Source organism: Staurois parvus, unplaced genomic scaffold (genome assembly GCF_062004578.1).
Source record: "Staurois parvus isolate SC_StPar_1 unplaced genomic scaffold, SC_StPar_1.0 ptg000884l, whole genome shotgun sequence".
Classification (NCBI taxonomy): domain Eukaryota; kingdom Metazoa; phylum Chordata; class Amphibia; order Anura; family Ranidae; genus Staurois; species Staurois parvus.
The window spans coordinates 195125-221438 of record NW_028318680.1 but is presented as its reverse complement, the minus strand read 5'-3'; the positions used below and the strand labels follow the sequence as shown (position 1 = coordinate 221438).

At 38.2% G+C, this 26314-nt stretch overlaps 1 protein-coding gene across 3 annotated transcripts in view; it reads right to left on the bottom strand.

Moving 5' to 3' along the window:
- Positions 1 to 26314, bottom strand: part of CNKSR2 (connector enhancer of kinase suppressor of Ras 2) — a 426708-nt gene that overhangs the window by 237355 nt on the left and 163039 nt on the right. For 2 of the 3 annotated variants that reach the window (XM_089656051.1, XM_089656053.1), the window contains exons 10-11: positions 12092 to 12238; positions 9655 to 9699 (exon numbers count right to left, since the gene is read on the bottom strand). The exons of the other annotated variant lie outside the window; for it this stretch is intronic. In XM_089656051.1, coding sequence (XP_089512177.1) covers positions 9655 to 9699; positions 12092 to 12238 — 192 coding nt within the window. The remainder of the gene's footprint in view (positions 1 to 9654; positions 9700 to 12091; positions 12239 to 26314) is intronic. 3 annotated transcript variants of the gene reach the window in all.

Here is a 26314-nt window from a genome sequence, read left to right as displayed (position 1 = left end):
AATATATTTAAAAAATATATATTACAGAGACTATGATCATTTAATACTATGCAGTGTCCATGATATAATTTAATCTACTGTAATACGCATCCAGAAAATGTGGACACACTGAGGGAAATGCAATAAAAAACTTGCAACTAGGGTTATGGCCATATTAGAAAGAAGTCCTAAGCCAAAATTTACAAAAGCCATGCAACAGTTTTCTTGCCATTTCCAAAGAATGCAACAAATTTAGATAGCTCATATGTGCAATACTAACATTCAGGTGCTATGGCTGCAACAAACTTATAAAATATTGCTATATCGATAGTCAGAAAAGTGTAGATAAATAAGACCTTTTCCACATTAAAGTAAATTGTATCGCAAGTGTAAGTATTATGTTGCATACAAATTTCTGCCCGAGAAAAAATTCTGTGTGAAGCAATTCTGCAACAGATTCATATACACTTTACTGACAGTTGCATGAATCTGTTGTGCCATTTGTTGCATGGGCAGGAGATTATAGAGTGTCTATGACACTCTTTATGATGAAATCCAGATATAATATAGTACCCAATATGGCACACCATGGCAACAAAATAGGAAATGTTGCTCACGTTGTACCACAGTGCCCCAATATGAAACATTTCCGCTAATAATCCATGGTGGTCTAGTTGATAACAAAAATATAGACAATAAATAAAGATCACTTACTTTTTCTTGAGTTTCTTTCTTCACCATAGTGACAGAGTACACTTGACAGACAGAAGCAGCTCTACTCCTTTTCTGTCTATGATAAAGAGAGATCTCAATCACTCATCTCTTCAGCTCCTCTGAATCCAAGACCCGGAAATGAAAGTATGTCACTTCTGTGTTGGGGTTTTCAGGGACACCAGAGTGATGAACGAGTGAGATCTCACTGCCTCGCTAGCATAAGAGGAACAGCACCCTATGTGGCTGTGGTTAGGGATGTCCCAGAGGTGAAGGTATGGACATCAGCTGTTTGTCACAGTGCCATTTTAAAATGCCACTTGGACTCGGGTTCTTCAAGATTCCAGAGTTTTCTTGTTCTGAAACAACCAAAAGTTACTACTAAAACTAGAAGACTAGACTGATCAGCTCCTTTCGATCTTCCTACACAGTTCTCCATAGTTGCTCCAGTTGCAGATCACTGTAAAGACAATGCTTCCAAATTGCGTTTTACATTGGAAGGGATGTTATGTTACAGGTGACATTACAGCACTTCCTCTGAATGTGGAGTCTAGGAAACAGCCATCCTGCTGTGGCTAATTCCTATCAAGCTCTCATTAGTAATTAGGATACCACAGATGATACAGCAGTGTAAAATTGGCCAGAAACAGGACATTTTTAATGAGTGAAAATTGGCTGAAAAGTACTAGAGAAAGAGTACAGGCAAATGTTTTACCACAGCAATCAGAAAAGAGGTGGCATAACACTACAAAATTGGCCAGCAACAGGACATTTTTAATTAGAGACAATTGGCCAAAAATATACTAGAGAATAAGGAGTACAGGCAGATGATTTAATACAAAAATTCTAGGACCATAAATGACACAGCAGTATAAAATGGCCAGCAACAGGACAATTTTAAATAGCAAAGCTAGGCCTAACGTTTCTAGACAAAAAAAAAAAAAAAAGCACAGACTGGGAAGATTCTGTAAAAAGATACTGCAGTGTAAAATTGGCCAGTAGAAGGACAGTTTTAGTAAGTGAGAAGCTAAAATGCACTACAGACAAAAAGCACAGGCAGGTGTTTTACTAAAAGAATTAAGAAACCCCATATGAAATAGTAGTGTAAAAATTAGGCAGCAGCAAGAAAATATTAAATAGCAAGGTTAGGCCCAAATTTACTAGAGACAATGAGCACAGGCTGAGGTTTTGCTACAAGAAATGCAATACTGCAAAGGATACAGCAGTATAGAATTTTCTAGCAGCAGGTCAGTTTTAATAAAGAATAATAACCCTGACAGGTGCATGCCCAACTTTTTGCAACAGGAAATGGGGGGGGGGGTGAATATGAATAATATATAGTGAAGTGGTTTAGGTACACTATGCTCTTTCACTTAGTTTTTTTTTTTTTAAACATAAGCACACATTCTTAAAAGGGAAGCAAAAAGAAAAACAAATTAACATTAAAGAATGTGTAAAGGTATTTTTTTTTATTAATAAAACATGTCATTCTTGCTCTATGGATTTGCACAGAGCAGCCTCGATTCTCCTCCTATGCGGTCCCTCGCCTGCGCTTCTGTCTCCTCCCCTCTTCTGAGTGACCCCATAGCAAGCAGTTTGGTATGGGGGCACGTGTGCAGGCTCGATCCTGAGCCAGCCTCTGTGCTCCATTGATACACACATCACGGCTTGGCCACTTCTTCCTACTCACTCTTCACAGGTTGTGATTGACAGCAGCAGAAGCCAAAGGATCCCACTGCTGCCTCCATGTCTAGTAAGGAGACAGAGAGAGGTAAGAGCCGCTGCTCTTGGCCACAGCAGTAGATCGATATCGGGCTCAGGAAACTATTCAGGGGAGGCTGAAGGTGGGTGCTGAACACAGAAAGATTTTAGCTTAATGCAGAGAACGCATTCAGGTAAAAATAATAATAAAAAAAAAACATTCTGCCTTTAAAACCACTTTAAATAAACATGCAATAAAAAACTAAAATGAAAACCTCAACTCCATATATTACCCCCTCAAACAAGAAATGTTTGCTATGTACAGGACATGGATGTTCCAAATTAAGCTGACCTGTTCAAGGGACTACTATCTGACACAGCTGAGTCAGACTCATATCTAGCACTACAGGCACCCCCTGGAAGCAGTGAAGGTACAGAGGATTCCTTTGCAGCAACACACAGCGATATACCCGACCTAGAACTGGCACCATAGCTTCCAGTGTCGAAGAGGAGCTAACTGTTAACATAGCAGGTTTTCTGTAATGAAGCTAAAAATTAACACTCTGCCTTGGAAATGATTACTCACTGTCAATGCAAGATACATTTAGAGCACCTAAGAGTCTAGGTCAGCAGCAATCAGCAAGACAATCAATGAAACAAACAAGCAGAGAGCAGAGTCAAGAACATAAATTGCATAAGAAGTCCAGTGTGTGCTGAACCAGTCTTATATTATAAATACTGTATAATAATATATTGTACCTAACAGTGGTCCCTTATTAAAAATAGCTAACAGACAAAATGGCAAGGTACAACCAGGGGCAGACTGACAACTCATGGGGCCCCCGGGCAATAAAGGATCATGGGGCCCCTGTGTCCTTGCCCAAACTCAAAAAAGCCTATGAAAAAGGTACCAGGGGATTCTCATGGGACCCCCTACTGACCCGAGTTTCCAAATGGTCAGTCCGCCCCTGGGTACAACAAATATAAAGCTCAAGTAATATCTGAAAAACCATGACCTCATTAAATATAATTTTAGCAGTGATAACAGCACAGATGTAAACATGGCTATCCTGCGTGCATTGTTTTAAAGAGTAAAATAAGGCTCATTTCCACAGCTTCTTAACTGTTAGAAAAAAAAAAAAGAAAAAAAGAACATGAGTACAGATAATAGTAAACGGTCATAGTAATGTCAGGGACCTTTTTATTGATGCTTTATGATCTTAACTGAAGGACAAACTACATAAATGAAGTATTATATCAGATTGCTTTCACAAGTTTTCCGTTATTCTGTACTTCACTAAGAATCATTAGGTAGGTCATTGCCACAATTGAGTAACTTTTAGAAGTTGTTCTGCAACTGATACCATATTTCCTAACAGGTCTTTGCATCCATATATGGGTAGATCTATGTAGATGATTAAAGGTTTAATATTGTTGGACAGCTGTAGTGGTTTAAACTGTGCCAAGAACACAACAGTGAAACAAAAAAAAATATTCAGTACACTAAGGTTGTGTTCACACTGCGTGTTTAAAAATGGAGCATAGATTTTTAACTTGTTTTTAAAATGTTTTTGGTGCATTTTCTGGTTCCCTGACTCCAAATATGCACTTCTGAAACATGGACATGAGATTAAAAAAAAATGCACCAAAAACACAGAGCAGAGCATTTTTGATGCACTTTTGAAACAGGACACCAAAGATGCAAGACTTAAAAAAGCAAACAAAAAAAAAAAATTAGCATACGAAGCCTCATCATTTGAAGGTTTTCATTCCATCCACTCACTATTACAGTCATCTTTCTAGTGTCTAGAGAAGGGCTTGTCAACCAGGGTTCCATGGAACTCTAAGGTTCCCCCAGAGGTTGCTAGGGGTTCCTCAGGCAATAGGTCATATCTGCCTCTCAGGTGAGTAACCACTGACACCAATTATCTTTTTGGCTACCAGTAAGGGGTACATTTTTCCCAAGGACCACAAAAGGACCATTCTTCTGTAAATATAATAATTATTAGCAGGGGTTCTTTAAAGGCAAACAATTATTTCAAGGGTTCCTCCATGTGAAAAAGGTTAAAAAATGCTGGTCTAGAGAAATATTAACCAGTTGCCATCCGCCCACAGAACATTTACTGTGGGCGGCACAGGCAAGCTGGATCCCGTACATGTACGTCATCTCGCCGAGGGCTTGGATACAGCAGATTTTGGATCCTGATAACCAGCTGCTTTGAGTGCTCAGAGGATCGATCACATGATCACAATATCACAGAGCTGCTGTGAATGAATTTCATTCATAACAGCTGTGATTGGTACACAGCCATCACAATCACCAAAACAGCACACAATAATAATCACAGCTGTTATGAATGTAACCAATTCATGACAATTCAAAACAGTGCTGTTACAGTGATTATAAAAAAAAAATCCCTGATCACACCCCCCCCACCCCCCCACCCCCCCCGTGTAGTACAGTGGTGATACTGAACTACGCCAAATGATTTAAAAAAAGAAATACAAATTTTGTTAAAAAGGTTTTAAAAAATGAATAAAAAAAGTATTCATTCTTATACAGGATTTATATAGCACCAACAGTTTGCTCAGCACTTTACAACATGATGGCAGACAGTACAGTTACAATACAGGTCAATACAGGAGGAATCAGAGGGCCCTGCTTGTTAGAGCTTACAATCTAAAATAGGAGGGTAAAGTGATACAAAAGATAATGACTGGGGGGGATGATCAGATGGAGAAAATGCATGTACAGTTTTTAGGTGGAGCCAGGATAGGCTTCTCTGAAGAGAAAAGTTTTCAGGGATCATATAAAAGTGGACAGAGTAGGAGATAGTTGGACATATTGGGGTAGGCAAATCCATAGGAAGGGAGAGGTTCTGGAGCAGTTTTGGAGGCGAGCATGGGAGCTAGAGAGCAGGAGGTCTTAGGAGGAACGAAGAGAGGGATTTGGTTGGTATTTTGAGACTAGGTGAGTGATGTAGCTGGGGGCAGAATTGTGGTTGGCTTTGTAATTTGATGTTAGTTTCTGAATTGAATTAGTTGGGTGAGTGGCAGCCAATGCAGAGGTTGGCAGAAAGGGGTGGCAGACACTGAACGGTTGGTAAGGTGGATGAGTCTGGCAGCAGCAATCATGATGGACTGGAGGGGGAATAACTTATGTAAAGGAAAGCCAGTGAGGAGAGAGTTGCAATAGTCGAGGTGAGAGACAACCTGGGTGTGAATTAGGAGCTTTGTATTGTCATTGGTTAGGAAGGGGCGTATTCTGGAGATGGTGCAGAGGTTGAGACGGCAAGCTTTGGAAAGTGAAACCTCCATTCAGCACCACATCCAACCAGAGTCTAGGATTACACCTAGCACCCAGGCAAGCAGGGATGGGTTGATGGTTGTGCCATTGATCTCGACAAAGAAGTCAGGGGACAGGACACATGGGTGAGGAAATATTAAGAGCTAGGTTTTTGATAGATTGAGTTTGAAGAAGTGGTGTGACATCCAGATTAATATGTTAGTCAGTGAGTGAGTTAGTGATGCGTGAGGAAACTGATGTTGTGAGCTGAGGGGTAAAGATATAGATTTAGGCGTCGTATTTTTTTTCCCAACATACTGTCACCAGTCAGTATCTCTGATCACCACCACACCAGTCATATGATGATGCTGTACTGCACTGGTGACAGTATGTAAAAATAAAAATGTGGAAAAAATGTTTTAAACATGTCTTAATTTTCACATAAATTGTGACAAAAAAGTACAAATTTTAAAAACTTGTCATGCCTCTTACTAAATACTTTGGACTGTCTACTTTCCAAAAAGGGGTCATGTGGGGGAGTATTTGTACTGTCCTGGCATTTTAAGGCCTTGAGAAATTAGATCAGTTTTCAAATATTTTATATATATACATACATATATACATACATACACACACCATAGTTTGTAGTCGCTGTAACTTTCACACAAACCAATTATTCTACACTTATTGGGACTATTTTACCAAAGAAATGTAGAATACATTTTGGCCTACATTTATGAAGAAATATGATTTTTTTGGATATGTTTAACAACAAAGTAGAAAATATTGTTTTTTGATTCAAAATGTGTGGTCTTTTTTCATTTATATAGCAAAACAAACTCAGCGGTGATAAAATACCACCAAAAGAAAGATCTATTTGTGCACTGTGTTGCATGACTGAGCAATTGCCAGGTAAAATAGCACAGTGCAAATAGCAAAAAAAATGACATCTTTGGTGAAGAAATTGAGAAGCCAGGAATAGATGATTCTGTAACTGGCCACAAACATTGTCCTGATATTCTCAGCTAGATCAGGAAGAATTGAAAACCCTCTAAGATAAGGGATGCTGGGAGTATCTTCCTACTTCCCTTCTCATCATTCAGCTTAATATTACACTTGGCAAGCCAAGAATGCATTATTAGTGGACTACTAAAAGACCTGGTTCTGGGTGGTTGGATAGTGCCTCAACTACATATTCCTTGACAAAGCAGGGTGGATGAGATAAGTAAATTTGATCCACAGATCAAGAGCAAACATATAACAGAAGGGAATTTATACTGATCAAATTGCTGCATTGCTACTACCATTAAACACAAATATCACCAATATAAAACCATCTGATTTGTAAAGCAGGTTTATAGTACTAAGCACACTGCGACTGCTCTCTGTTGATATAAATGGCCATACACTGCATTCTGGAGCCTGCATGACAAGCATAATGAAGATATGAAGCAGCACTGTAAAAGGAGGTAAAAAGGAAGAAACATCACTGATTGAATCAGACTGTAAGCTTCACCCTGTAACTGAAGCAAAGAAACAGCCAATAAAAGGTTCCACTTTACACCAGATATTTGTACATGCTATGTAATTTGCAATGTTGCAGCAAATAAACATACAGACTAATTTTGCATTTCTAGCTTTCATAGCAATTCTGAAGAATTCCAAGAGCTTAATTTATTTTGAACCTAGGGTTGATTGCTTTAACAGCTATCTTAAGAAGAGCAAACCAAAAGAAAAACAATAACAATGATCCATAGTGTGAGGGGTAAGCATATCAGGAAAGGAACATGAAACTTTTAAAGTGATACAATCACTTTCTGATATGCTAACCCTTACATATACCCACTGAGTGACTGGCATGAGGTGATACACAGAGAAAAAACAAATCCTCATACACTAGCTGCACCTGTTTATCTGCAGATATCTCTCCTCTACAGCTAATCAAAGTGCACCGTTTACACAACATTTCTTAGCTTCAGGAGCCAGGGGACAGAGATATATTGTCAGTTTGTCACACATTGTACAACACAGAAAGAAGAGCTGAGTGTAATCTGAGACATGAGTGCAGGAAATGGACACCCCCCCCTATACACAACCTCATAGGGAAATATGCACAGCTGGGGATGTCAATCACATGATGTGCTGGAGTGGGGTTGAGGCCATCCTCCAGGATTGCTTGGTGTCAGCATAAACTGTCAGAAGTGACTCATGCAGTCAGAGTAAAAAGAGAGCAGCCTGGATTCACTCTAGGTGCCATAGATTAAGACAAGTACACAATATAGAAGGGTATGCTTTGTTCATTTTTCATTTCAGAGGTTTATACCCACTTTAAATATATTAAGGGGTGACTATGGTTAAGGAGGGCAGTATATTCATTATGAAATGAAGATCTAAAAGAGGTATGATTTCCAACTGGCAGAATAAAAGTCCAAGAGTAACAGTAAAAGGTATTTTTCCAAAAGAGTAGTGGATGTTTGGAACAAATTTCCAGCACATGTACTAAGTAATCAAAAAGAAAAAAAAAGGTAGACCACTTGGACTTTAACTTTTTTTTTACGATCAGACTTTTGTGTTTCCATCTCCTCACAATACAAAATATACATTCTCAATGCATGCAGATAATTATGTTCCTTTGGGCTGATGTTTCCTCACCAAACCCTGTAGGCACACAATCTTTGGCGCCCAAAATCCCTCTAGTACAATCACTTTTGTTTTGTATACAAAACATTTCCTTGTTTTGATCTCAAGCTTCTACAAGAAGAGTATATGTCTCCTGATAATGAAGAGAAGTTGTGTGGCCAGTAACTATACAAGAATATATAGACACAGGCCTACTGCGACTAATGCCAAATCCAGTCTTGCACTTAATATAGTTAGGTTGCAATAAAGACACAAGTCCATCTAGTTCAAGCAACAGAATACTGTCATTGTATTACAAAAAAAAACCAACTTGTTTTTTGAAGAAACAAATCCACTGGTTAGCTGACCATTTGGTGGGCTCTCTCTGCTGTACTCACTTATTTGTGCTTGCACCTAACCTTACAATGAGGAAATGGGTTGATGGGATTTGGAATATAATCAATGCACAGCTTGATTTTACAGATGTTTGCTTTTTACATCACTCTCACGTCATTCAGAATTTGACAGATGCATTTGGCCAGCAGCTGACCTCATTCTGACATTTTTCAGGCTGTTTTTGCATTACTATAGACTTTCATGGAGAGAGAAGCCGTTCTGACGTGAACAAAAATCCATCAACGAAGGCCTTTAATGTGATCTTGGAAAAAGCACTTCTGTCAAAGCTCCTGAAATATAACGATGCTTTCAAATATACACAGCCATGTGTCAGAAGATGTGCACTCTAAAATGACCATAATTAGTAAAAGTGACAAAGGGCTAAAGAAGACAAAAATGTGAATATATTAAGCCTGGCCATAGATGCTTCCTTTTTTCTAATGGATTCCCCCATCCACACATGCCAGGTGGATGGAGGAATTCTCCTTGCGATGCCATTGTATTCTGACAGTGGGATGCCTCCATTGTCAGAATAAACTGACCAGCAGCTGCAGCCAATGATCAACAAAAGTTTTCCAACAGTCCCGTTTGACAGAAGTCGATCTATAGATCAACTTCTGCTGAGCGGGAACGGCCATAGATGGAGTGAAATTTGGCCATTCCCTGCTAAACTGGCCCAAATTTCGATCCATCTATGGACTTCAGGTGTGTCAATGAGCTGTATTTATGTAAACATAACAGTCTTGCCCCACAAACTGCAATCTATAGCATCACAACCAGTAACCCATATAAAATGGTTGATTCTTCTCCAAAATCCTCGAGCTGCTGCTGGCTGTTACTTTTTTTATGTTAATACTATGATTAAATTATCTGATTGGATTGATGCCCAAGATTCTAAAATAGCCCCAACCCTCTTTTGGAAAAAAAGAAATCTAAAAATCTAGTAACTTAAAATTGCTTACTGATATACGTGTCCAGGAATAAGTTTTCATTTCATCATCATACCACTAAAAAAATAAGATGACACTCATTATCATTCAATTTTAATGTCAATAAAATATGCAGCAGAAGATTTAGCCATTACATTAAACTAACAAGTAGCGAGAAGGTGGATTTATTACGGAATGGCAGCGGTTTTTAATGAGGGCCATTAAATCAGCAGCGCTCTAACTATTGGCCGGGCATGCCATAAATTACCTAAACAGGCACTATATCATTTATAACAGACTACTCTACAGCAGTGCTGTACAATTCTGTGTCAGGACCCCATCTAAACCATATGATGACAAGGCTCATCAGACTGGATCCCATCCTCTGGCCTACAATTGTACAGCAATGGCTTTTTCTGATGCAGGCATACAAACATGCTCATTTCCTATTCAATCTGCAATCATTACTTTTTTTTTTTTTCGGAAACAGTTATAATTTGCTAGCTGATTAAAGCAGAATGAATCCAAAAAGGCCAAGCAATGAACAATAGCACATTTACTTCACAACAAAAGGCAAGCCTTGGACCCAATGTAAGCTGTTCGAATGATGTACATTAAAGGATACCGACATACACTAAATTAAGAGGGGAGCTTTTCATTCAAATAGATCTTTTGTAGGCTGATGTATGCATAGTTAAGATTTATGCAGTCACTTAAACTAGCAGGCTTCCATTTTGAGTTAACCTTTATCGTATGGTTTTCACAATCTATAAAAAATTAGCTATACCTTAAAAAGGACCAGTAAAACAAAAATGCAACTAAAATAGTTATTTCAGCACTATAATAAAATTCTCACGGCTGTATTAAAAATTGGCAAAGTATATCTAAAGCCAAAACTTTTTCTTTTTTTAGGAGCCAGCAATGATTCACACATTTTTATTTTTCGGTCTGTGCCACATTGCTGATATTTTTTCCTAACTTTCAGTCTTGAGACACAACAGGATGTGACCGGAGATATCCCCAAAATAAGGGAATTCTCTTCTTAGATAATTCCCCATTGACAATTTTAGTTTTTTGCTCATTTACAGTTCTGGTGATGATAAAGCGCTGAGCAAACTGTCAGCGCTATACAAGTCCTGTATAATAAATAATAATAGTCACTAGGACAAATAGAGATAGTGAATCTCTCCAGTGGCAAAACAAAAGCAATAATAGCTAACAGGGGTTCTAACCTTTCTGTACTCTATCCAAAAACTAATAAAAAATACAAAGTGATCTTAGATACTTTTTAACATGGATGACAATCTGTGATCTTTACACCTGCTGTCAGCGGCACAAGCCCACACATCAATGGACTAAAAATACATACAGCTGCATTTTTAGTCTGCTGATGTGTGGGTCCCTAACAGTGTTGTATATGCCCCATAGCAATCTCTGTTCATCATGGAGATAAATAGAGGTGCTCCAACAGCTGCTGCCAGCTGTCATAATCAGTGTAGCTCAGCAGGTGTGAAGATCACAGATTCTCAGACTTGCGAAAGGGCAAACTTGGAGACAACAAGATATTTTATTTATTCTACGAAAGTAATTTTAGGCTAAATGATCTTTACCAGAAGCTGCGTATAAAGTCAAATAAGAAGTTGGCCAGGTGCAAGGAAATATCTCTGCAAAACAATGGTCATTTTGGATTACTGGTCTTTAATATTAGGATGGATTTTCATAGGTTCTGCACCACAGAGAACACGTAACAGAACATTATAGTGGGCAATAACAGCCTTTGTTCAGTGCAGGCCTGCTAACCAATATTTCCCCAGTTGTTCTTAAAGTGCAACTTTTGTCAGAAAATTAGGTCCTGCTAGATCACTTCAGGGTGGCCTCTTTTGCAGGTATAGCTGTGTAAAAAATTAAATATAAGTGCCTATACAGTACCATTTAAAATCCAGCAATACACTGTCTCGCCCTGCTCTGCACATGCTCGGTTGTTCTCTATTTTTAGGCACTTAAGGAATTTGCAGAGGCCGATATGCTGACAGCTTAAAGATTTAATACTGCTCAGGACTCTGGGCTTCAGCAAAATGGCAGCTTCCAGCCAGAATAACAATGCTGGAGGCAATTTACAGCACACACTAATTTTGGTAGCATATTTATTAAACGTGCATTGTTTGTTTCTTGCTAAAGAACACTTTTTTTTTTAACAAGTTGTTGTTGGTAAATTTCCACATTAAACTCACTAAGCTTTAAGAGCCAAGAGAACCACACGATGCCATCTCTGGGTTAAAGTAAAATGGAAGTACAAAGCTAAAAGACTCTGTAATCTTCTGATAAACTAAATTAGACATTTCAGCATGATATAGCCATGTCATTTTCAATCCCCACTTATGTTTAGAGTATAGTTTCCCTTTAAAGCATTATAGTAATTTTCATCTATGGCTAAAATGATGGCGAATGACTTATGATTAAGCTTAATTACCTGCAGAGCAAGGGGCTTCCATCTCATATTTTTCAGTAAAGCTGGTGCTGAGGTAAGCATGCTCTGAGGTCGCTTTTTCAAAGTTAAGATAACACCACTCGGGTCCTCTCGTAGTGCATTCACCAAATTTTTCAACTGCCACCCCACCTGGTAACCAGCAAAATTATTACAATATAATTGAGGTACAAATTCAGAATGTAATGATCCCCAATTACATAACACGGCAACATGGATAAATTTGGCAACTCTAACCAATAAAAGATATCAAATACATACAAATACTCTAAGTTAATTTCCATAGTTTACCAAAACTTTATACAACTCTATAAACTAACAATTACCAATGTTTTACCAGTTGACTGCTGACTATTATGAGTCTTGCATTGCAGCAAATACTGAATTATGAAAATCCTCTTCAGAGTAAGCTTTACTCTTTTACAGAAATGTATACAGTACCACCAGCTTTCCAGCACCTTTCGGCATTTATAGACCAAAAAGAGTATACAGTCTTGGGCTCCCAACAATCAAGCAGGCACATACATAGCATACAGAAATTGTGGGTGAATTCCAATTCATCTACCAATATGTTTTTTGGATTGTAGGTAAAAGAAATTATAACTGTATAAATAAAAACTGAGCAGATATTTTTGTAATATTTTCTGTCCCCACAAACCTCATTTGTGGATTATTTTTCTTAAAAGTAGATGTACATTAAAAAAAAGTAGACATTAGGAAGCAGTGGGCTGCCTTACTAGACAAATACCTTTGTTCAGTCCAATTTATGTGCTGCATCCCATGGTCGATGACATGGGGTTTATTTACTAAAAGCATTTTGCAAGTGTAGTTGCAATCATTTTCCCCAGAGCTTAGTGAATGTGGTGAAGCTTCACTTTGTAAAGAATACCCAATCAGGTGCAAGGAAACAGGGACATTTTCCCCTGGGCGCCACACAGAAGGGCGATGCTGGGCCAACCTTCACTCCCTGACATGCCGGTTCACCTCCATGTGCCAGGTTTGTGATCTCTCTGCTCCCACTGCACCTACACTCTCTTCCTGGACAATCTCTTCCCTCCTCTCTGGTCCAACTCATCTATTCTCCTTCCCTTGGTCTCTTTTTTTTCTCTCCTCCAAACCATCCCTGCTTTCCTCCTCTACTACTCGCCACAAACAGTTCCAGCTCGGCTACTCCTTTCTCTGCAATTAGTTACTTTGGTCATGCTGCTCTATTTTCCAGCTCTACTCCCCCACCAGCTGCAACTCCAATCCTGATACACATATCCCCTTACCAGTCTTCAATCACTCCTGTCCTGACACAGCAGAATCCCAATTTTTCTCCACTATATACCTGCATTGCCAGATCTAGAGGGATGATGGGGTAGGCTGCACCCCCCGCCCCCTACAGATTTCACTTGCGCCCCAAGATGATGGAAATCAATAGATTCACTACATTCTCTAAGCTCTGAGGAAAAAGGAGTTCAACTGCATGTTCAAAGTGCACAATCTATTTGCCTTTAGTAAATTAACTCCCATGTGTTAATGGTCATTGATAGCATTTTTGGCCTGTGCGCACACAGAAAAAAAACAAAAAAGCACACATTTAAAAAATAATTATTGGATGCAGAAATACAGACGGCTGAAGTTTAATAAAAATCTCAATGATCACAAATGCCATTTGTTACATTAAAGAACCAGCAACACAGTAGACTTGGCTAATCAGAGTAGTATTTTACCTCACTCTGTATCCTCATAAGCCCACTAGGCATACTAGGCATACTAGGCATACGCCCTGTTTTTTGTGCAGTCCACTGTATGTCAAGGCTACACTATTCTAATTCCTACATTCTAAAAACCTCAATTAGTAGTACTTTTGATTTCTCATCATCTTGATACTGTTAACAGTAATGCCTCTACATGCCTTTACTGTACTGTATGATATTTTTTCTCTGTACTTCGAATGCCATGTTCTACGTTGAGCAAATATTGCGAAGGAAAGAAACAATAACAATACGTTGAGGTGTAGATGGCTACACAACAAGCTAAAATTTTTCAGCAAAGATTTTCATACAATTTTAGCTTTCTATCTGTAGCTTGTTTTGTCTGGCTATTTTACTGAAGTTTACTTCTGTTTATAATGATTATTCAGTTTACTTCAGCCAAGTTTATGATGGGAGTACTATTGACATTGAGCATTTGTCTTAGAGAAGTACTCTGCTTTAACCCAAAGGGACATATATTCAAATAACTGAACCCAGCTTATATTTGTAAAGTAGATACTAAATACTTACCTTTCCTGCCAACTGTACTATTAAATATTTCTCCAATTACATTACATTTTATTGAATTCCACTTCAAAAGGGAAACCTCCAGGAGTGTCAGTCACATTTGTCCCTTGCAGCTCTCAAAAGTTCCTCCTGCTGACTTCACGACACTGCTTTCTCCTAGAGTGGTATATCAACAGGAGGAACCTATGAGCTGGGGGGAACCAAGAAGGATGACACTCCTAGAAGTGCCAGTTTTCCAGGAACTTGTATATGACAACACTGTTTTAATTTAGAGCTAAACTCTTAATTGGATGGCATTTAGTTTGCTAAATCAGTATAAACAACTGCTATGTCCTATTTTACCATTAAAAAAAAAAGTTTTCACCTTTTTAAATCACTTTTTTTGTATCTCGGTGCTGCTGATCATCTGTAGCCTTTTTCAGCCAATTTCTATCTGCATATACTTCATTCATTAGTTATACACTGATTACCTTCCAGACAAGAAATACAGTAGACCATGCCTGCACAATGTGTGTGGCACAGCTGTTGTCTCTGCTAGGACCACACATGGCAGGGTGATAATATAGGTGCACAATTTTTGGGGGAGTGGTAAAAACAGGCAGTTGAGCTGGGGTGGCTGTATACGGGTGTACACCTGCAGTGGCAAAAAAAAACAAAAAAAAAATCCTGCCCTCTGAATGTGACCCGTTTAAATGAATGGAGCCACGCCACAACCACCCTGCGACCAAGTGAAATGTATATGGTTATGGCGTCTTGGTGTGACCTTTTAGGGGTTAAAACGGTGTGTGAGGTGGCAACATGACGCCTCCCAACCTTTTGTCAAACTCTCTGAAAAGGGATCCACCAGTGATCACTCTTTAGAGCTACCAGCTACCACTAGTGTAAATGGGCCTTTAATGAAAACTACAGATGTGAAAAGATAGGAAACAACTTAATTCAATTAAAGCTCAAAATGAAATTGAAGTGTTTGGGTGTTAAATCTACTTTAAAATATATAGGTGCTATCACAATTAAAGCCAAAAAAGACACTTCCTAAGCAAATCTACTCTTTATAAAAAAAACAAATTGTAAACCACACTGCTGTAATTAATACACAAGAGTAAGCAACAATCTACATACATTTCATAAACTTTGTAGTGTTTTAAAACCAAAGGGAAGCATTTGGTACAGAAGTTCATTCACGAAGGGTTAATGCTGAAGACAATTTTCAAAACCACTACACTAAACAAACTCATAAATGTATGACAAAATCCATTGTCCCATCAAGTGTCTATATCTGCCATTGCAGTGAGCTACTCATTAGGTCTCACCCTCTACTTTTTAGCAAAAAATCTCAAATATATGGAAATCTTGTATGTTCCCGCTTTTGTTTGTTGAATGAGTTGTATTAGACAAAGACTGTAAAAACAATAACATTATTCTTCGCTGCTAAGAGAGAGATGCTGAGAATGCCAAGAACTCAGCCAGTACCTGAAAGAGTTTAATGTATGTACTGCTTGCCTATCTCTTCGAGAAATGGTTCCTGCAGAGAATACAAATTTCCTCTTTCCGTCAGGGAGGTATGCACTGCAGAATTAGTGTTGCTAACAAATGAACAATTGTACATGACAGTAAGAGTATTAGCACCTGCATCTGGATAACTCACGCAGAGCTAAAATACATGGATTTTTTCCATCAGTCAAGTAATTAATAATGATCATCTCCAGTGGATTTATAGCAGATGCTGCTTCGAAAAAAATCACTACATGGATTACAAAAAAGAAAATGCGAAGATGTAGGCAGCCTGTGCAAATAGGATTGTGGCACGGACTGCTATGAGAAGGCTTTATTGCAGATTAGGTCTAAACCTATGTATACCCAAGTAAGTGCTGCTGAACTGGGCCTGGGTAAAACACTTGGCACTGGGTCACATCCATGTATTTTCTGGGATGCCAAGCATTCAGTTTTGCCAGTAGGCATTCATGCCTATGGCCTGTGTATACAAATATCTACAAAATAATATAATTATAATCTTAGGTCATCATTCTTCATGGATTGTCTGAAGAGTACAAGATGCTCATAGGCAAAAGTTATCCATTTGAATAATAGCACTATTACTACAGGTTTTGCCAAGGCAGTTTACAGAGTAAGAACAACAGTCATGGAAAATGGCAACCCACCAATGTCCGACAAAAAGTTGAAAAGAACGACAGTAAAGGGAAAGTTGAAAATAACCGTAAACTTTAAAAGTTGACAAACATGAAACTCTGTTACATTAAAATTCCAGCCTAAATACACAACCTAAATATAAACGAAGGTTTGCACGGATTGGAGTGGGTATATGTATATGTTTGAAGGTAATGCACTACAGATTATTTCTTTTCTTTGAGGTTTTCATGGATTACATAGGATTGAAATCCTTCCTACTGGATTGAGTTTGAATTTTGGACTTTATTGGACACATTTGAGATTGCAATTTAATTGGATACATTATGGATTTATGGTTTGTGCATGTATTGATTAATTAGTTGATTTATTATTTATTTATTATTGGGTATGTACTGGTAGATTTACAAAAAGGTTTATTTATTATATTATACTTTCTAGGGAGAAAGTGTGACTTTTTGGTGGGGGTTTATTTTGGGAGGTATTTATTTATTTATATATACGAAGGTAGTCTGAAAAGTTCATGGCCCCACACGGAAGGAGTGACCACAAAGGGCTGAAACTTTATCACTGCACCACTAAAAGGCAATTAGCTTTACAAGGGAAGTTGCACTTTTCAAGGGCACTATCCCCATTGCTTAGCTAATGAGGTACATCTCTGCTGACAACCTCATCCAATTGCATGCAAGCAAAAATGTTGTTTTTTTAAAAGAAATTGAACATGATTAGTTGTTTTTTTATCAACGTGAAACTGTACCACAATGACCAAGATTTGAGGAAAAATTCTACGGAAAAATGCCTTACGTAAATTAACCCCATTGCATGATGCATTCATTATTACATTATCAATTTTTTTTTAAAGTGCAAATAGTGTAAGTACCTGAATTTGACCTGGTATCAGCCTGACTCATACCTTCACAGCAGATATTAGAGCAACAGAAGACACATTACACATAGATAATTACTTTGTGTGTTGACAAGAATCATGCAGATCAGTAGCAGAAAGCAGCTTGACACACAAATAAGCTCATCATTGTGCTGCTTCTCCCTAACTTTATTGTCACAGGTTGGGGGCATGTTCATGACAATCTGGGCTCAGAGGGAGTGGGCTGAAAGTGGTGTTAAACCCAAAACAAAAAAAGTAATATATTGCAGCTTACCAATCCTTAGATGTAGCAGCTGTATTACCGTAGTTTTTTTTTTTTTTTTTGCAAGGCTTTTTCCCCTCTCTTTTGGGCAGTAACACACCTCCTTTATTAGAGAGCACCCATCCTGGATAAATGAGCACAGGGGGCACCTTTGGACAGCACCACTGTCAGTCTGAGGAGAGGGGATTGTTAGATGTACTAGGAGATTTAAATAGACTAACATTGTGATGCTAAACTCCATCTAACACTTTATAAGCAGTTACAGCAAACAGTTTTTTCATTTGGGATAAAGGTTTTACATAAATAAATTAAAGCGGATCATTGTAAGTACCCCAGGCAGTAGTAAATGGTTTGTCTTAGCCCTCTAACTGCAATATCTGCAAAACAGCTTGTTCTGTTGATAAACAGACTTACTGACCAGATCACCAGATGAAAATAAAAGAAAATTAAGGCAGCCACTACATGTAAGAATTGGTAAGCTGCAGTATAATAAATATTTGTTTTTGGTTTAATACCACTTGCATGACACTTGTCATCATTCAACCTGAAAGAGTGAGAACATCTAGTGGCAGAAAACAAAGTTCTGTGGGGCACAGAGGGCAAGTATTGCAGCAAAAGTGCCTTTTTACTTATATTCTATTTATAGTATATTTTTCTTTATGTTCATCTGGAGTTCTGCTTTAAAATGTATTAAGCAGGCCGTTTGGGGTTCTATTTATTAGCATAAGTAAAAGCTTCTTTGGTCATATATGAATCATTTCCATTTTATTCACAATCATGCTTAAAGACCTCATAATGGACTGTATGGAGCTAGAGAAAAAAAAAAACAAACACTTTACATCTACTGCAATACAATAAATGTACACACAATGTCTCTTTGACAATGCTCCCCCTTCTAGCATTAGCCACCATTCTAATAATAGTAGTTTTTTCCATGTGAATGAACCAATCTTGCCAGTAATAGAAACAGCTTCCAAATCTATAGTGACAGAGCATGAAAAGAATAAGTTTTACAATAGAGAAGCATTACCAGCCACAAATCGCTTATCTAAAGCATGGGTACAGCGCCTACAGCTATGAAAAATCTCTGATCACAAACCAATTTGTGAATAAAGTTAAACAGCATAGATAGAATGGGCAAAGTACAAATGTTAGGCAGCGTGCATAAGTAAATCAATGGTAATGTCAATGACAATGCAGCATCTACTAAAGCTGACAGCTCTGGCCATCTTATCTTGCCAACATAGTAAAATTTACAGATGACAAAGCTGCCAGTCGGTATTACCATTTAGAACCCCCGATCCCCTTCCCCCAACACTGCTTTGTCACATAGAAAACTTTGCATTCAATATCTGTTTTAAGTGCCATGTCTGAAATAAGAACTGTGTAGTCCAATTCCATAAGATTCAGACACATCCATAAACAAAGCCTAATCTTTTTACTGAGATAGCTCTAGCATTATAAACTTAAGTAGCTGCTGTTCTGTATCTGGATCATATTATTTGTATTGCATGCTAAGTTTTTAGCACTTTGGTTTATCATTTTTGTATTCACTTTTTACAATAAAAAAACAAAACAAAAAAAGTGTTGGTTTCCCTTTGCAGTATTAAACATTGTTTAGTGCAAATGTCTTGGAGAAGTTGGCAACAGTATAGTCTTGGACTATAGATCATATCCAGAAATGGCCACCACTCTTCATCATTCCAAAGATTATATCGCTCAATTATTTAGATTATGAAGTCATTCTGGAAGACAATATAAAGTAAACTGATATAGCGGATAAAAAGTCAAGAAAGAAAGCTTTTTATTTTATAGTAACTGATTATCACTGCTAATAACTCCCTTTTACCTCTATCCAATTATACTGGTATAATTAAAAAAAAAAGTCGGAGTTGCACTTTTCACATTCTAGTGTCTCTATTAACCTTAATCCTTCCTTTTCTTTTGGGCCAATTGTGAGACACTGATGGGCAGGCCTATGTAGCTGACAAGATTTTAGATACAGGGAACCCCGGGTTTGGAGGCTTAGGGGAGCTGTGAAATAAAGGAAGGAAAATCCAATGGTACATAGATATACCTTTAGATATCAATTTCTTGCTGTAAGTTTATATAAATAAAAGTGATCCTTAATTTTGCCTATGCAGGAAAAAATAAAGGGTTAATTACATCCCATCCCTTACTCAGCAACATATACTCTCCTTTCCTTACTAATGTGCAGCTCCATTGGGCCAAAAGTACCAAAAGAAAGAAAGCCATGGGTAGTGCTGCCACATGGGAGAGCAGGAGTGAGACACATGTTCACCCATACCCATGTGTTTCAGGTCATTCACTTTGCTCCAGTCAGCTCATCAGAGTGGCAAAGGCATGAAGGAATGGTGAGTATGCTAATGAGAAGGGGCAAAGTAAGTGACCCTTTTACTTACATAGGCAAAGAAAAGGGGCACTTAAAAAAAAAAAAAGAACAAAATTTGCTTTAGATGAAAAAAGAGGCTCTGTTAATATACAGGTTGTTTATCTTTCAGTAATCAGCAGGATCCAGGCTGCTTCTGTCCCTGCCCATGACATCGAAAGCTATGACAGTACGATAAGAAGTAGCCACACACAGCTATTAATTTTTTAATTCCTTCACATGGGAATGACTTTGGAGTTATGGGGTCCCATAAACAGTATTTCTCCCGTTATAAAATTTTTTTTTTATTTAACAAATTCCCAACTGGGCCATAGTCAAAAGATGACCTCAGTTAGAAGTGGAATACTGAGGTTGTGGCTGAAGCAATATGCCACAGCCCTTGAATTTTTTTTTCAGCCGGCGATTCCCTTTCTTCTAAAAGTGATCCTAGCAGTGAATTTGCCGCTGGATAACTTTTATGCTTGGTTCATATCTGTGTGGGTAGTGCTGCTGCAGGACCAGCACAAATACCTGCAGGCGCACCACCCACACAGAGGAATGCAGGACCTGCAGGTGAGTGACATTAATTCTAATGGAAAGCCATCCATACTGGAAATTGCAACCGTACTGGGAACTTTGGTTCCCATGCAGGCTGTGATTTCCCAAGTAGTGCACAGACTTCTTCCCTGCATGCCTGCATGGCCGCACATATGTGAACCAGCGGTTCTTAGGCTTACCTGGATGATAGGTGAGTTCAAGAACCGTTCTGGCATTCGTGGAAGCTGGGCAAAGAGAGGTGTATAAGAAAGATTGTCTCCGCTCATCTTTATGGCCTAGGAGGACCAGAACAACGCCATTACATCACTTCCAGCCTAATGGAAACCAGGCCATTTATTTTTTAAAAGCATTAGATCAATGTTTTTTTTTTATCCAATGCTTTACATTGTAGAGGAAAGATGTGGGGTCTTATTGATCTCTATATAAAGAGGACCTGTCACTGTTCATTTCTATAACAAGGGATGTTTACATTCCTTGTTATAGGAATAAAAGTGATCACAATTTTTTTTTAAAGGGACAATGTAAAAATAAAAAATATAATAACGTAAAGAAAAATATTTAAAGCACCTCCGCCCCCCCCCCCCCCCCCCCCGTGCTTGTGCGCAGTGGTGAATGTATATGTAGGGCACACCCACATATGTAAACTGTGTTCAAATCACACGTGAGGTATCGCCACGAACATCAGAGCAATAATTCTAGCACTAGATCTCCTTTAACTCTAAACTGGTTATGTGTAGAAATTTTTAAAGCATCACCTGTGGATATTTTTAAGTAACGTAGTTTGGCGCCATTCCACAAGCATGTGCAGTTTTAAAGCATGATATGTAGGGTATCTAATTGGTGTAACATCATCTTTCATATTTTACAAAAAAAATTTGTTATATATTGTGTTTTTTTTAATTAAAAATTATATCCCCCCCCCCCCCAAAAAAAAACTGTTTGAAAAATTGCTGTGCAAATATCGTGTGACATAAAAACTTGCAGCAACCACCATTTTATTCTCTAGGGCCTCTGCTACAAAAATATATAATATTTTGGGGTTCTAAGTAATTTCCTAGCAAAAAAGCATTGATTTTTACATACAAGAGAAATGTCAGAATTGGCCCGGTAAGGAAGTGGCTAAAAATACATTGGGGTTATGGTTTACGGTCAGCTTAGATTTAAAAAAAAAAAAATCTTAGTGGAGTTACTTAAGCAGTAGATGTTCACCACTGAAGTAGTTGAAACCGCTAACATCAAATGATTGACGTTTACTAATCCAGAAAATCACCATCCTCATATACAGCCATCATTATCGTAACCACCAAGACCTGCCCTGAGCACAAATTAATTATGGATGATTATGTTGCTAAGCTAGGAATGTGAGCATTTGTGCAGCAATGTTTGCAGAGGGATTTCCCTTCTTACCGACACCACTATATTGCACAGTTAACCCAATAGTAACTATACACATACCCCTCAGAAATCAACCAGTAGTGGATAGGGGCTCTGTCCACTAGGTTCAACAATTGCTGCAGTATGGGTTAATTTGCAAATATTTGTATATTAAACCAAATATGTCTTCTAAACCAGTTTTTTTCTTTCATGTTTTTATTAAAGAAAAACTGTAATCATTACAAAAATCAGCACAGCAGACCAGACACATGGTATCACCATACCAAGGAGGGTATGCAATTCAGTCACTTGCTATGCCACTAGTTGGAATGCTTTCTAGGAAGGGAAATAGTAAAAAGTATGGGATTCCCTCTTAAAACACCAGCATTTTCCTACCCCTTTGGGCACACTAAAAATGTGATGTAAATAAATTTGAGGGTTATAAGTTTCTTTGAATTCTTTACCTGTTCCACATAGCCAAAAATATCTGCACAAATCAGGGAATTAAATTTTACGTGTAAAATTTCATACCTAAATGCATGAAACTTCCCTCTCTTTAATGAAATGGGCAAAAGACAACAGCAGCTTTACAGATTAATCCTTAGATTCAGCATTTACCTTTGCAAGGAAAAAAACACCAGTTTCACTTTAATTTTCTTATTAGGTTTTCCCTTAGCTCTCCCATTGCTCTGTTCAGCTGCAGGCCACAGATTAAGCAGTCTGGTGTAAGCTAGATGTTTCAAGTCATACCTTTCACAGGGCTATGTAAGCTGTGACAGCATTGGTGGTACTATTACATGCAGAAAGTTACATGCTCCTATATACTCAGAAGTACTTGGTATTATCTTTTGCTCCCCACAGTTGAATGGAGCAGTGGAGGACTGAAGGAAATACAAGTAGTTATTGTTGAGAATGAAGAACCCAAAGCAAACATTTTGCTTTGGCCTACATGGGTTTGATTTAATGACATGATTTCATGGAAGCAAACTGGTCAATTTCTAACAAAAAGACAGTCAAAAAGGTCACAGCAAAAGAAGAGCTATTCTATTTGCTTCTCCTGTGGTCCCTCACTTTCTACATCCCCTCCCCCATTTCATCCTGAAGCCTCCACCAGCCTTATAAAGCCCAATGCCAGGAATGTTACCCTGGGCCCCCTCTAATAGGAATACATTATTATATCTGTGGAGTATAGAAGCAGACAATTAACTACCCTATCTCCCATTCCGATGCTGCCCTCCTTTGGATGGTCCCACGACTTAATCCATCATATACAATGCAGGGCTTTAACCCTGTATTGTACGTGTTGGGGGGGGGGGATATGTGAAAGCAGCTGGGAGTATAGGAGACTGGTCGCACTGCTAGAGGAACCCTGCTGGAGTGTGAAGGATGTGTCCTTATTCCAGCATCCCTAAATATAATGAACATTTAACCCTTGCAGTGTGGGGGGTCTAAATGCAAGGGTACATTCTTTCAAATTCTTCTGGCAGTGTCAAAGATAGTGTTTTACCTTGTGCTACCAGCACCTAGAATCTAATAAAGTTATCAATACAATAATATATATCAAGAACGCATTGCAATGTTTGTAGTTAAATGCTCAATCTGTACATTATGAAATGGTACATTTTGGAAAATATTAAAACATTAAGTGGAACTGAATAAATTGAAGGAGTTACATATGACCCACGTTTTTGGCCTGCTTGCAGATTATCTGAAAATCTTAATTTGCATTTAAAACACAAACAGCCAGAAAATTCTGTAACCTGGGTGGGGAGCTTAATGGAAATAACATGTAATATGTTAGATGAGACCAAAAGCTCTGTAGCTTTGCACAGATGTTGGGAGTTAACCAGGAGTAAAAGAATGATTGTTTTTCCGTACATAATTGTGTCAGTTTTACCAAACCATGTTGCTTGCAGCAGAGGGCCTTGTCAGTGTTAATCGATGGGAAAATATATAAATTAGCATTATCAGCCTTTACATATATCCTCTGCATTACAGAGCTGCTATTGTTGATATTCTCAGGGTTGAAAGCAGCAGCTCTGTCATTCTTATGTTTGTTATACATAGTAAAATAATGGGACACTTTTTATACTTTTACATGCTCAGAGTCATAAAAAAAAAAAACAAAACAGATCCAAGAGGCTTGCATCTTCAAAAAGCTCCCACGTTTCTATCATGATTGTAAAATCCTTATGTACAGTAGATCCAAGGTAAATAACCTATAAATATAGTATGTAAAACAAACTTTAAGCTGAACTCTAGGTAGACATAAAAGACACAAATGAATACAGCCCTGTAATCATTAATACATCATTAACGGAATTTAAAAAAAATATATATATATAAATATATATATATATATATATATACATATACACATGTGTGATTTTGCATTTACAGGTGGGGGACGCGTGAGAACCGCGTGCGCACCCTACCCATGCCACCATTCACGGCCTTCGCAATCAATCACCGGGTTCTGGTCGGTGATTACTCACTGGCACGCACTGATCGCTGAGTAATACCGATGGGGGGGGAGGGAGAGAATTGTATGTAAATAATACAGATGTCTCCCCTCCAGAGTCATACCAATCAGTGTGCTTACAGTGGAAAGCACAGACACAGCTCCATAGTAACACACACACAGCTAACCCTTTGATCGCCCCAGATGTTAACCCCCTTCCTCCACAGTGCCATTAGTACAGTGTCAGTGCTTTTTATTAGCACTGATCACTGTATTGGTGTCTCTGGGGATGTCAGTGACACCAAGTCAGTTCCTCCCAGTGTCAGAATGCCCGCCACAGTCCCGCTATAAGTCGCTGATCGCCACCATTACTAGTTAAAAATAATTCCAGTATACATACACCACCATTTCTAAACGCAATAATTTTCACGTAAACCAATTCATTTGCATGTATTGAGATTTTTTTTTTTTTTTTTTTTAGCAAAGACATGTAGCAGAATACATTTTGCCCTAAAGTTATGATGAAATTTGATTTTTACTTTTTTTTGGACATATTTAATAGTAAAAAGTCAGAAATACAGTTTTTTTTCTTAAAATTGTTGGTATTTTTTTGTTTATAGAGCAAAAAATAAAAACCACACTGGTGATCAAATACCGCCAAAATAAAGCTCTATCTGTGGGAAAGAAGGACGTACATTTCATTTGGGTGAAGCGTTGCATGACTGCTCAATTGTCAGTTAAAGTATTGCAGTGCCATAATGCAAAAAGTGACCCAGTCAGGAAGGGGGAGTAAATCCTCTGGAGGGCAAGTGGTTAAAACAGCTATTTACCTTGCAGAGAAATTGGCTTATGACTCCTCCCATGCACGTCTCCAAGACTTCTCCAGGTCCTCCCCCATCCTCTGGAACTCACTACCCCAATCCATCAGGATGTCACCTTCCCTCCTCACCTTCAGGCGCTCCCTGAAAACCCACCTCTTCAGGGAAGCCTACCCCACCCTCACCTAACTGCTGTTCTCCTTCATTCCTCCTACCACTCCATCCCCCAAAGCCACTTCCTCCTGTACCACTACCCCCTCCCTCCTAGATTGTAAGCTCGAAAGATTAGGGCCCTCTAACCCCTTGTGTGCTGTTTGTAGTTGCTGTACTGTTTCATGTATTGTCCCCCCCTCTATTGTACAGCGCTGAGCAAACCCTTTGGCGCTATATAAACTTGATGTAATGTAATATAATGACAGCAAAACAACACTTTGCTCCCCCAAAAAGATGGAATATTATAGTTTGCTTGCTCTGACTTTATTCATCATATTCTGCCCACTTTTTAGGCGATCACTGAAAACCTCTCAATTCAGGGAAGCCTATCCTGCCCTCAGCTAATAATGGAAACTTATATTCCTCCTACCAGTCCATCCCCTGCAGTTACTAATTTTTGTACCACTAACCCCTCCCTCCTAGATTGTAAGCTTCCAGGATCAGGGCCCTCCTATCCCTCTTGTATTGAACTGTATTGTTGATGTATTGTCTCCCTTTATATTTTAAAGCTCTGAGCAAACTGTTGGCGCTATATAAATCCTGTATAATAATAATAATAATAATATACTACATACAGTATTAATCTAGCATTAGTGGGATTGAAGCATCAGAAAAAAGGTACCTTCTTTGCATATTGGATATTTAAACTAAATATTTACCGAGGATGAATATTATAAGGATATTTTAATATAAATAAAAACTTTGGTTTAACTCTATTACTACATTTTGGTTTAAAGATTAATGTAAAACTACAAACACAATAAATTTTTTGAAAGCAGAGGGCCTATAAGATAAAGAGACAGTACTTGCAAAATTTGATGTGTCAAATAGTATT